This window comes from Lissotriton helveticus, chromosome 1_1, assembly GCF_964261635.1.
Source record: "Lissotriton helveticus chromosome 1_1, aLisHel1.1, whole genome shotgun sequence".
Lineage (NCBI taxonomy): Eukaryota > Metazoa > Chordata > Amphibia > Caudata > Salamandridae > Lissotriton > Lissotriton helveticus.
The window spans coordinates 1,842,617,022-1,842,630,107 of record NC_136057.1 but is presented as its reverse complement, the minus strand read 5'-3'; the positions used below and the strand labels follow the sequence as shown (position 1 = coordinate 1,842,630,107).

General features: G+C 43.8%; 1 protein-coding gene across 4 annotated transcripts in view; it reads right to left on the bottom strand.

Moving 5' to 3' along the window:
* Nucleotides 1-13,086, bottom strand: part of HCCS (holocytochrome c synthase) — a 135,872-nt gene that overhangs the window by 100,791 nt on the left and 21,995 nt on the right. For 2 of the 4 annotated variants that reach the window (XM_078641320.1, XM_078641314.1), the window contains 3 exons: nt 10,875-10,924; nt 9,249-9,400; nt 8,245-8,393 (listed from right to left, as the gene is read on the bottom strand). In XM_078641320.1, coding sequence (XP_078497446.1) covers nt 8,245-8,393; nt 9,249-9,400; nt 10,875-10,924 — 351 coding nt within the window. The remainder of the gene's footprint in view (nt 1-8,244; nt 8,394-9,248; nt 9,401-10,874; nt 10,925-13,086) is intronic. The other 2 variants (XM_078641305.1, XM_078641309.1) reach the window with 1 other exon arrangement.

The following is a 13,086-nucleotide window of genomic DNA, read 5'->3' as shown; positions in this document are numbered from 1 at the left end:
GCTCCTACCTGCAGTAGACACACGCTCTAAGGTGGTGGGGGGAGGCGAGGCGAGGAAAGGCACCCAGAATGGCCATCACGTGCGTGCAACAGCTATAAAGAGCGTGCAAGGGATAAATCCTAATCTTAATGGTGGAGAAAGTTGATTTGCGCAAGCCGGCCAGAACCAGAGAAAGGCACGCAGCCGCCATTGTAAAAAGTTAAAGCCTGGCATGGCGCTGGGAGCTGGGAGCTCGCAGGTCACATGATGTTTTCACTGCATTGCAACTGTTAATGATGTCGGGAGCAAAACAGCAGTGACCTCGGAAGGGTGGTGGGGGCTTGGAGCAGGATTGTAAAAGTTAAAGCCTGGCATGGCACAGGGAGGCCACGGCTCACATGATGTTTTTGTCACATAGCAACTGTTAATTATGTTGGGACAAAACAGCAGTCACCGCGGTGGGGACGGAAACATGTAGAAATGACGAGCAGGGAGAGAATAAAACAGATGTGGAGAAAAGAAGGGGTTTACGCAGGAAGAGGGGAAGTAGGACGCTGCAATGCGAGGAAAGAACATCGGAAGATGAGAAAGAGGGGTGGGGAGAACAGAAGGAGATGAGGACGGATAAGCCATGCTATGGGGAGGGGGAAAGGGGGAGGATAAATGCGAGACACGGCCTAGCGGCTGTGTAAGTGAAAGTACGGCCGACCGTGAATAATTAGGGGAGGAGAAATGCCTGAGGCAGAGCGCACGCTGGGGGAAGCTTGTGGGAGGAAGGCTGGTGGCTTTGATGCGTGCACGCGCTTTTCACGGGCACTGCATGAAATCGCCCGTGTGGTTAAGCTCTCGTTAAGCCCCTATATCTCTCGCCAGCAATGCGCAAGCGCATTAGCAGGCGAGACCTAAAAACACCCTCCGGGACTACAAAACGCATGAGCCCTTAGAATAAGGGAGTGGAAATGCATATAGCAACAAACAGTTCAATGTTGATCTAAAGTCTCAAGAAGGAGTGCAGGAACAAAAGCAGACATACACTCCTCTTGTACATACTTATAACATATACCTGTATATACATGATCAATATGTATACAAATATGGAAACATACACTCCTACACACAAGACCATCAGGATACCACGTGTATCATCATCCTCATCAAGAAGTAAACCCCCAGTCGTCCTCGACAGACTGGGAGACCAATCAGTGTAGGAACAAGAAACTCTTTAATAATAGAGGTATTCATTGAAAGGTAGATCGAGCTACTAACAATAATGGTAATATTCCAAGAATGCAACAGCACAGAGTGAAAACTCTAAATATATAGATATTATCAATAATCGGGATCACCATCAATCAGAATACTATGCAAGAATAGTGAGAGGGTGTGAGGAACATTACCCATCCCAGAACAACCATGACTATTGCATATAAACAAACCTCACCGCCTGACAAAGCTCCCAAGAGGGAGTTATCCAAAATTCCTGCCATAAAGGGGAATAAGGCCATCAGCAAGGTCTATTCAGCTATAGTTGAAATAAAGGCTAACACACGAATGGCCCTAACCAATCAATGATTTTAGGTAGCCAAATCTGACTAACAGTCTTGACAAGAGATGAAGCATCACTGTCATAAAGGGAAAAAACCCTATGAAGCGGAGAGATGGATGGCAGCGATACAATCACCACAAGGACTGAGACCAGAAAGTAATGTCCCAACCTTAAACAGGAAGTACACTTTAGTTTAAAAAAAAAGGGAATAAGAAGACAAAATGTGTCCAATCAGACTAAATTCATAATTTAGGTAGAAAATGTTTAACAGACCTTTAAGGGACAAAGTCCATATCACACCAAATAAGGAGGGCAAAGAACCTCCAGGGAAAGGATTGTAAGGAAGACCTCTGCTTCCTTAAATACCTTGAAAGACAGGAACTGTATCATTAAAAGTAGCACGTTTCAAAACGAAATCTTTGATGAAGTTTTGCCAACTATCATTGACAAGGAGGAGTAAGATGGCAAAATCTAAGAACAACCAGACAGTAAGAAAATACCCTGATTGCAACCAGAATTGGTAAAATTACCAAGGTCTATGGAAAGCAACAAATATAAAGCATTTCAGGTACTAAAAGGAATTACATACTCTCAGAGAGGAAGAAGAGAAAAGGTGACAGGGAGAGTGGCACCAGACCAAGGACATCTCTAGGCAGATGTGATTCTGAAAGATTGCATTAGACAGACCTTCACCCCTCATAGCCTCTTGCTTCCAAAATAAACTGCCATAAAAAGTCCAGGTCTAGGCTAAATCCGTCCAGCCACAGATTCTGCTTCCCTCTCTAAAACTTCCCATATGGAACGAAGCTATTGATAAGGGTAAAAATACCTCATGGCCAGAAAAAGGAGAAATTAAAATTTCACAGTTGAGTATCGTAACCATAACCACTAACACACCATGTTCAAACATAGATAACAGAAGTCTCAATAAGGGAATTTTAGCTTACAGAGGAAAACCCAAAGTGCCCACAAGGCAAACCAATTATAATCCCTGCAGAGCAGGGAACATGGTCATAGTGCATCAGCACAACTCAAACAAAGTAACTCATAATAGAAAAAAAAAGCACTGGGATAGAAACCCAGACCCAGCACGAAACCTGTACGAGTGTACATAATGTTACAAAATAACACATGTCACAGATTACTGCAAATTTAACCTGTCACTGACAGAACAACTGAACAAAAGATTAACTGCAGCAAGCAGGAATACCTCACCAGGTATCACCCTAGAAAGGGAAGTTTTAAAGGAAAAGCCAATGGGCATCACCTTATGAATGGCTCAAACTGGAACAGAATTTTTCCCCATATAAAACATTACAAGAAAACCAGGAAAGAGTCGGCAGGATTAAGACTCTGCTGCACCCCGACTATCTCTAAATCATCACAAAGCAGAGTCAGCGTGCGCACCAAAACAACATGCGCCATCAAAAGGCATATCGCAGAAAGTGCCTGAACTGCATCTGAAAATCGTGAAGTGCTCAACCAGACAACGAAGGAGTGCTACTGAAGAAGCTACTGCCCAACCCACAGAATCAGTAGTGTTCATACCACAATGAATAATCGGTTTAGCCGCCTGCTGGATGTCCTGTATCAATGGGACAAGAACGTTCTGTGTCTCCTCCAGAAGGGAGGTTAGCAGGTGCTCTTCCGAGTCCCATAATGCATGGGAGAAGTGTCCAAGGACACAAGAGGTACTGAGAGAACACAGCGCTGCACTAGTGGAGGCGAAAATATGCCAGTCACAGGTATCTAATTTACTAACCTCCCTTTTCTGTGGGCTCAGTAGGGAACGTACCAATATTTTAGCCGGCCAAGGCAGCCTGCACCACAAAACTATGAGGAGTCGGATGCCTATAGAGACATGTTGGATCTCCAGGGGCTTGCCTGTGTCTGTGAGAAGATCCACAGTGGCCCCAGTTACACGCTTAACTCAGGACCCCAACAGAATATCATAAAGAGCCTCACTAAAAGGAAGTACCAGCTCTACCAACTGGTTCGGAAATAAGACTCTAAGTAATGGACCTGTTGTTAATTCCAAAGAGGGAAGCAATACCTCCAGAACGGTAGAAACCTGTCTGAGTATATCTGCTAAAGAAGAGACCACTTTTGTACCCAAACTAGGAGGTGACTGAAGGCCTGAGAAGACTCCAAACCACCAGCTTCCCCAACCAAATAAGACTCTATAGGAAGTTGAATTGTATTAGAAACGTGCTTAAAAAAAACTCTCCATCTCCCCTATCAGCTTCTTCTGGAGGAAAAGCAGGAGGGGCAGTCAGATCCACTGACGCAGCATCCAACGCCAAAAAGGAGACACTGAAGAGGCGACTTCTCAGTGTCGGAGTGGAAAGAAGGTGGAGTGTCAAGCACCACTGACATTGAAGTCATTATGTCGAACCTTGATGCCACTGTCAAAGTCGGAGGACCAGACCTGACGACGAAGGTTGTAACCCCCGAAGGGCTGTGCATCGGCATCGAACCAGATTTTGAATCTGGTAACCGGACTGACGGTGAAGATGAACCTGCCAGCGTGGACACAGTCACTGTGTTGTGCAGCTCCTTGGGGCCAGAGGGCACTCAAATGGGAAGATGAAGACTCAAAGTAACTATGTAGAGAGTTTTAATATTCTCTCATCTGGTTGAGTCTTGCCCCGGCTCTAGGGTATGTTGGGAGGCGTGGGGTAGACTTATGCACTGAGTCTTCCACCGAAGACCTGTGGCAGTCCTCATGTGACCGAGTTAGTTCAACGCTGTGACTTTGATTGCCTGCGTAGAGGTTCACCTTTCAACATCAAAGGAGAGTGACGTCCACGGGAACGGCTCTTAGATCAGTCCCGCAGTCAGTCCTTGGTGCACGAAGAGCACAGAGGCCGATGGGACGTCTTTGAAGACTGCAACAGCAAGACGTTTCATACCATGTTCCTTCAGCACCTCTGATTGAAGCGGTTTACATGAGTCGCACTTCTCAGAGTCATGATGCTCTCCTGCTCTCCTAAGCACCGCATACAAATACAATGGGTGTCCGTGGCTGACATTTGTCGTCCACAGGGTTTAAAGCCCAAGGACTCATATGGACTCAATTGACGCAACATCCAGAGGATGACATCGTTATGGAGTCTTCAATGCCCACTAATGACGCATAGAAATAATGCTGTACAAAAATTCCTGAATGCAGTCTGGCACCTGCGTAGAACTCGAAGGTAAAGAATCTGTAACTAGATGTCTTAATCAGACAAATATTTTAATCTGTTTTTGAAACAGTTTTAAACAAATTTAAATTTTTTTTTAATGCAATGGCTTATGATACCACATGGTGGAGTATCTTAATTATTTTTACAAAAGTCTTCTTTCCATCATGGTAATGCGTTTTGAAACCAATCGTACAACCAGAACGTAAATGTTTTGTTGATCACTGTGAAAGTTTTTTTTATCAAAACTAAACAAAAGGAGTTTGGCAGTTGCTGGAACTTCCTTTGACACTTTAAAAAGGTATTACTTTTATTTAGGTGATAAAGCAGGCAACCTTCTTGCCTGGCTTGACAGAAGAGACCTGGCTAGCCGCCTGGTTCCAGAGCTCGTAGATGATCAGGGGGAATCAAAACAGATCCGCAGGCGATTGCAAATTAGTTCGCCGACCATTACCACAGAGTGTACCACTCAAGAACTGATTTGCCAGAAATGTACTCGAAGGCATTGCTCATGGACATACAGCTTCCTGCCCACCCGGCCGAAGAACGGGAATCTTTAGACGGCGCTTTTACGAACGACGAGTTCGCACAAGTGATAAGAAACCTTCAATCCGGTAAGGCGCAAGATCCAAATGGTTTACCTATCAAACTCTACAAGCTAATGCCAGATTCCATTGCTCCACACCTGCGAGCTATATTCAAGGAGAATAGGGAGAGGGGGATACTTCCCTATGATCAACGAGTAGCCACCCTAGTGACCATCTACAAGGAGGTGAAGCGAAGGGACAGTTGCCCATCGTATAGACCTATCTCTGCTAAATGCAGAACCCAAGATCTTGGCCAAACTGTTGGCGACCCGACTAACCCCAGTTCTTAGTAAGTTAATACACCCTGACCAGTCGGGGCTTTATGCCTCATAGAAACACAGCCCTAAACTTACGGCGGCTTCATGGAGTGATGGGCAGGATCAACACGATCCAAGAAGCGGAGGCGGTGTCGTCTCTGGATGCCACAATGGCATTTGACACCATCGAATGGGCTTATATCTTTGCGGTCCTGAAAAAGCTAGGTTTCGGTCCCGAATTCATTGGGTGGGTGCGGCTATTGTATAGTGAGCCCTTGGCTCAAGTAGTGGTCAACAACAAAAAGTCAGAAGTGTTTGAGTTGAGCCGTGGGACACGTCAGGGATGTCCGTTGTCCCCACTACTATTTGCTCTTTCCCTCGAGCCACTTGCGGCATGGAGCCGACGGGATCTAACAAACCTGGGCCTCAAGTGGGTACACACTTGGGAGGACCGTGTCTCTCTGTATGCGTATCTTACCTCCCCAAAAGCCTTGTTTCTTAACGGCATTAACATTTTTACAAACTTCGGGAAGAACTCAGGGTACAGGATCAACTGGGCCAAATTTGTCATCTATGTTCTCAGCGGTGAGCCCCCAATCCCCCTAAAGAACTGTCCAATTCAGGTGGCCCGAGACTGCTTCAGATACCTGGGTGTTTTTATTTCGGCTGATCCAAAGACAAGGCATGCACAGAATCTGCCCCCCCCTCTCCAGCGCTTGAAACAGGACGCTGCACATTGGAGGGCACTCCCGCTCTCCCTACTGGGACAAGCAGCGCTTTTTAAAATAATGGCTTTAGCCCAATTTCTGTATGCCTTGCAGAACCACCCGGACCCTGTCCCAGCTCGTTATTCTAAAGAAATTGAAAGCCTCCAAAGAGCTGCTCTGGGAAGGCAGGCCACACATAGCTTTACAAAAACTAGTGCTATCATGGTATGATGGGGGGGGGGGGGGGGGGGGGGGGGGGGAAATCGCTCTCCCTGACATAAGAAAATATTACTGGGCTGCTCATCGAGCAGCAATTAACCATTGCATGTATAGGTGCGAGAAGGACCCCGGGTTTAGGATGGACAAATGGCTACTTCCGGGGGGTAACTTTAATAGAGCCATCTACTCCTTTACTACAAAGATTCCACGCACTGGACCTACCCAACACACAGTACGTCTAGAAAGCGGCGGACAGAAGTTTGGGGTGGGACCGGCAGCTTACAGAAGCAACACCATTGTGGGATGCCAAGCAATTGGGAACTCTGCGAATCTAAAAAGGGTTTGGAAACTGGAATTTGATAGGGATCTCAAGGATTAGGGACCTTTGGCAGAAGGGGGCAGTGATGTCCTTTGCCACCCTGCAGAAAGAGTATGAATTAGCCGATTCTGAATATTTCCGATATTTGCAGGTGCGACATGCACTACTGTCCAACTTGTTTAAAAGGGAATCTCCTCCGGAATCGTCTCAGTTGGAAGACAGATTGTTGGATGCCCACATACCCACAAAAGCGATCTCCCTCACGTACAAAAACTCATCAACACCACCTCTGATCCACTTGTCCAGACCAGGGGGTGGTGGGAGAGAGACGGGTTAGAACTTGATTAAGAATGGCAGGAGAAGTTGTCTTCCCCGAAAGAAGTGGCAATCTCTTCCAGACTCTGCCTGGTTCAATTGAAGATCCTGCACAGGGTTTATGTGTTGGGGACTAGGCTCGTTAGCATGGGAAAACGTCTGATGGGATGTGCAGCAGGCAATGCGGCCAAGAGGGTAATTTCCTACACATAATACAGGAATATGTTACTATCCAGAATTACTGGAGGGGGATACACGAATGTATAAATGAGGTGCTTAAGGTGAGGCTCCAACCTGAAGCCAAACGGTGTCTATTAAACGTCTGGGAGCCTACTGATGTGAACAACAGGGGGAAAACTTGGATCACACTGGGCCGGATGGTGGCTAAGAGGAAAATTGCCCGTCTGTGGGGGATCTGGAGTGTCGCCTACTTTAGCTTCATGTAAGGCAGACATGGACTGGGGCATGCTTAGGGAAGAAAATGTGTATGTAGCGTGGGGGTGTCCCAAAAAATGCTCTGCAATTTGGGACAAAGGGAATGTATATATAGGGAATATTTGTGTCCTGCCCGCCGTACCATCTCTGGAGGAGCCTCTTACACACAGAGTCCCTACATCCCTGACCTGTCGTTTTGATTTGCCATAGCAGTACTGTCTACTTATGTTTGGGATAATATCGGTTATGTAACAAGAAATGCCGTTCTCTGTGTTCAATAAAAAGAAAGGTATTTAGTTGATAATATAATATCCCAGGACAGCAGTTTAAGGAAGGGTTTTAGCAGCTCCAAAATATTTTCCAACACATATGTGCTTGCTTACACTATCAAATACACATCTAACTAAAAAATATTATATCCTTCTAGTAGGCAAGGGGAAAAACTGACATATGTCAATGAATAGAGACAGTCCAAAAAAGACCAAGTGACTGTGTAATACTCATCGTTCTGCCTTTTGGCACACCGTTAAAGGGGTAAGCATGAAATCAGAGTGACAGCAGGACTTACACTAGAGCTTACAATTAAACAGGTCTGAAAATATGCAACACAGTTACACCATTTTTAAACGTTTTGTTAACAATGCTCTTTTTTTGAATGATGGTAGTACAGTTTTTCTAGATATATATGTGTATACCCTTTTCTTAGCATTGCATTCCAAAACATCTGCTCAGATGGGTAGACCCATTTGGAATCAGAAAATGCTCTTGGAATTGAGGACTCTTCCCTGACAACAGAGAGAGGAAAAGGCTGATCAGGAGCTGGCTTCTGATTTGGTGGTGGCATCTATAAGAAAAAGAAAAGATGTAAGTTACAGAATAGTCAAGCAAAATGTAACCCTCCCCACCGTGTTGGCAGCCATTCAGATTATGGTATAACAAATATCACATTCTCCATTACTAACTTCCTTTTAATTGAAAGGCAAGACCCCCCCCCCCTATTTTTCACCCATCTTCAAACACATTTATGAGTTTTAACAAACACAGTTAGGATATGCAGACACTTTATGTAATAGAGAAAAGAGAAACCAAAGGTGGGGGATGGACGGAGCGTTGACAATACAAACACTCACCCCGTTGTATTGTCAACGCTCCGTCCATCACCACCTTTGGTTTTTCCTTTTACTTTATGTAATAGAACAGCTATATAACAATATTAGCACATACAAATTAAGAATTCTAGAATGCTCAGGTGTTAAGAGGATATGAGAACCTGAGCAAAAAGAGAAAAAAAAAAAAAGTTATCCACAGTTGGACCAAGGCGACATGATCCAGCCACTTTTTGAAGATTATACTGACTGCAATGTTTTCTCTTTAAAAAGCATTCTCCACTTTCTAGAGCTACTTTGGACATGCCTGGGCTAAATGTTTTGTGAACTATACCCAGTAAGCAAAAGGCACTAGAGAGGGACAAGTACTATGACAATAATGGCCTTCCTTCCCACACTCACTTCAGAAAATCCCTTAAAACATGGCTTTTTTCGTTAGCTTTCATCTAAGCTCTCCGGTTTAGTATCAGATAGCCTTCCCACCCCAGCGCCAAGATACCGTAGATGAACGTGCGCTTGACAAAAATAATATTTTTAATTTCATTTCATTGGCAAAAATGTGTATTTTATTTTTTGCAAATACTAAGCATTACCATGTTACTAGGGTCAATGTCATCTTTCTTTGTAGATGAGGCACTAGGACATTCAACGTATTCATATGCTCTTTCTTGATGCGGGGGCATAACAGGGCAGCCTACATTTTCAGCATCTGTCCCTGGAGAAGCTTGTCTGTGCATTGGGCAGCCTGAATTAAGAAATGCAAACAGTCATTGAATTGCTTCCGCGCATTTAGAATTCAGACATTATCTGGATACAAATCAAGACCAACCCTAGTAATGCTTCAGATATTTACTAACATTTTATTTTCAGTGCAAGTCACATTTGTGAGGTGGGGCATTAATGCTGAGATTTCACAGGTGTCTAAAAATTGTTTAAGAGTGGTTGCTAGGTTCCCAGCTACTAAGAGTGTTTGGCTGCAAAAAGCATTTTATGAATGTGCAACAAGATCCAACAAAGTAGTGACAAATAAAAAACAACATGACCTTTATGTAAAGATCTTTACTTTTAACTGTCTGCTGTGTAGGTAGGTGTAGAAGCTATAGTAGGCTTATAAAGTTGTTTTTAATAATTGCTCACACTTCCGCTTCAGCAGTCCCTCTGTTTGGGCCTGGGTGCAATAAGTGTAATGCGATGGAAAGCATGGACCGGTATGAAAGAAGTTGATGAGCAGTCTGTGTTTTTGGCATTGGTGAGATGGTTGATGTCAATGGCATGAGCTTTGCCTGACCTAGCATTAGTCTTCCAAAACAGCTAAAGTGAGTTCTTGCAGTTTTACTATGCAAAGAAGTTGTTTCACCATTTATCTGCTTTTCTCCGAATACAACCTATGATGAGAAGATATTTAGATGAAGCAGGAAAAAAACATCATAACGGAGTCAATCTGGGGCAGACATCTTGGAGGTCTCAGTATGCTTACAATGTGGTTGCAGCCAGTTTCAGGACTTGTCCTGCACATCTCTTCAATTAGGCATACTGGAGATCTTTTGCCTGTTCTGGCATGGCCAATACTGTGAATTTTGCCCTACGGAGGCCTTTCTAGACCACATAACAGCAAAAACGGGTTCACCACTCACTGAACCTATAACAACTTAATACTAATAACTAAGTCACTTTCCTAAACTCACAAAAACTTTGAGCATCTTGTAACTGGCAATCCCCGTTTTTCACAAAAAGTTTCTAAAAATTCATGAGAACATTCAGTCTATCATGAGAGCACAATTAAATATAATCAGACCTCCTTCGAATCCCGGAACCATGACTAGCCCCCTTGTGGTCCAAGTGTCATTCTCATAAGACCAGGGCCCTAAGGATGCTGGTTCAAAGAAACTGCTTAGTGAAAATCTTTCCATCAGGTTGGTGAAGAACTTTCACAGTCTGGTCCACTATTCTGGTGCTAATTCTTAGGGAACATGCAAGTTATACCAGACAACCAGAGCAGATCGTAGGAAAAAAGGTATTTAAGGCAGAAATGGAGTCCTGCTACATTGTTGCATTCAGAAAATGTGATAATTGGTTGTATTAGAACATTAAATATAATGGGGTTGCCCTGTCTCTCAGAACCCGGGAATACAATTTATGAACTACAGATAGTTCTGTATGGTGCCATTATTCTTGTGCAAGTTGTTGAAAATTCAACATCAGTACAGAAGGGTCAATACCTTTCAAAAAGGGGATTGTCCTAGTATTAAAAGACTCAGCATTTTCAATCCTGGAAACCAAAAAAAAACACTGGTGTGCCAACTTGTTTTGCAAAAATTAATCAAAAACTTTAAATCCACAAAAACGACACACAAGGCAAATTCTAGTTTGGTATATTCATTGTCATATAACAAACATTACAAATAATATAACAATTTTCTTTTACTCTTGTTTTTTCAATATGCTGCTCATAACATGCATCAAATAAAATGAATCAAGAGACACATAAATGCTGAGAATGAAAAAAATCCCACTGTACCTACGCACAATACATGAAACAATGAAAACATATAATTTCTAATGACCAAAAATGAAGGTTTCAAATATCCTTTATCTCAGTTTTCTGTTTTAGGATAACTGACACAGGACATTCATTTAACAATGCCATTGACGTTTCGACCCTATGGTTCTATGTTACTAACTACACATCACAGCGGGTCCTCCTCAGGGCTAAATTAATAAACAAAATGGGAGACAGCCTGCAAGAGATGAAATTCAAACAAGGAACACACAATCCGTTTGTCTCCCAAAAGATCAACATCAATGTATGTATACTTCCATCATCGACGCCAGCCCGGGGTTCACTCAAACTTATTTCACAATTCCTTTCAATTTGCTCCCTTCGTGAACACTATGTGTTTACTTTTAGTAGATTTCAAGGTGCAGCTTCAAGCTTACCCTTATTCCAATGTCATCAGTGACTGCAGGATATGTTTACCTTGATTTTTTTAACATTAGACATAATATATTGTCATTGTTTCTTGTACTGTGTGTATGTACACTGTTTTTATTTACATTCTCACCATGTATGTGTCTTCTGATTCATTGTATGTGATGTATATTTTATGGGCAGAATGTTGAAAAACAAAAAAGTAAAAGAAAATTGCTTTATTATATGTAATGTTTGCTATATGACAGTGAATATACCAAACTTAAAATTGTCTTGTGTGTCGTATAATTGTGTTTTTTTCAATACATTCAAAAGGTATAATTTTGTGACTCTTTGGTATGGATGTTGAATGTTCAACAACTTTCAAAATCCATGTACAAGAATTGTGGCACCCAAAAGAACTCTGTAGGTTATACACTGGTCATAGTAATCATACTCTAAGCCAAGAAAGGAAAAAAAAAAAGTGGGGGGAGGGAGGAGATATAAACCATTACCCAATGCTAGAAGGTAGGGGGTTGCTCTGACTGTTAACCTGCCATTTATGCGTCCTGTAAATGTAGGTTACCTCACCCTACTTTGAGGCACAATGTCAGTGGTCACAGCAACAACAGCAACTGTTGGGGGGAGAACATGGCGGCAGACGGCTGAGCTGCCGTGGTGCTCCGTGAAAACGGACTCCTGTTTGAGCTTTCACTCACGGACCCGACCCGCTGGAAATTTGAGCCATGAGCAGCAGAGCATTGGAGAACGCTGAGCGGCATTAGAAAACTGAGATTTCGACTTGATTTCAGAGTCTTTTTACCATTTCCATCCATGCCTATGTCGGGGAGCTGCGGCCGGATCTCAGCAGCGGTGGCGTTTTTTGGTGTTTCTGCCATCTCGGCTGTTGATCCTGGAAGCAGAGCGGAGGCGGAGCAGAGGCGGATCACAACGGAGTGGAGTAGGAGATGAGCAGCCGAGGTGCAAGGTTTTCCCGCTGGTTTTGCGGCAGTGGTCCTTAGCCGCCCTGGAGCTGAGGAGGGGTAGACGAGCACGGAATCTGGTGCGTGTGTCAAGCGGTGTATCAACGAGGCACTGTGGGGGGTCAGTCCCCTCTGAGACAGTGACGGATGGGGAAGTGGAAGGTGGCCCCGAAAACGGTAAGGAGAGCATCGCTGAAGTGGGTAGTTTAGAGTTAAAATCAACTCTCCGCCAGGCTAAAAATAGTTCAAAAGAGCAAAGCACGAGGCATAGCTCGCGAAAAAAGGGAAAGTCAAAGAACACCCCCTCAACCAGTGTTAAAGCAAGGGCAAAAGCAAACAGTATCAACGTCGTTGCTGAAGGAGGCTCTAAAATACCGCCATCCTTGCGCTCCTATTTCAAAGTTCTACCACAAGTGCTACACCTCCCTAAATATCAGGATATGGCGGCACTTAAAGACAGGGTATGTGTAGACAACATAGACGATTTGGCTCCAACCACAGCTCCAGTCATGGCTACTAAACCCGTTCTTAGTCTGGCCC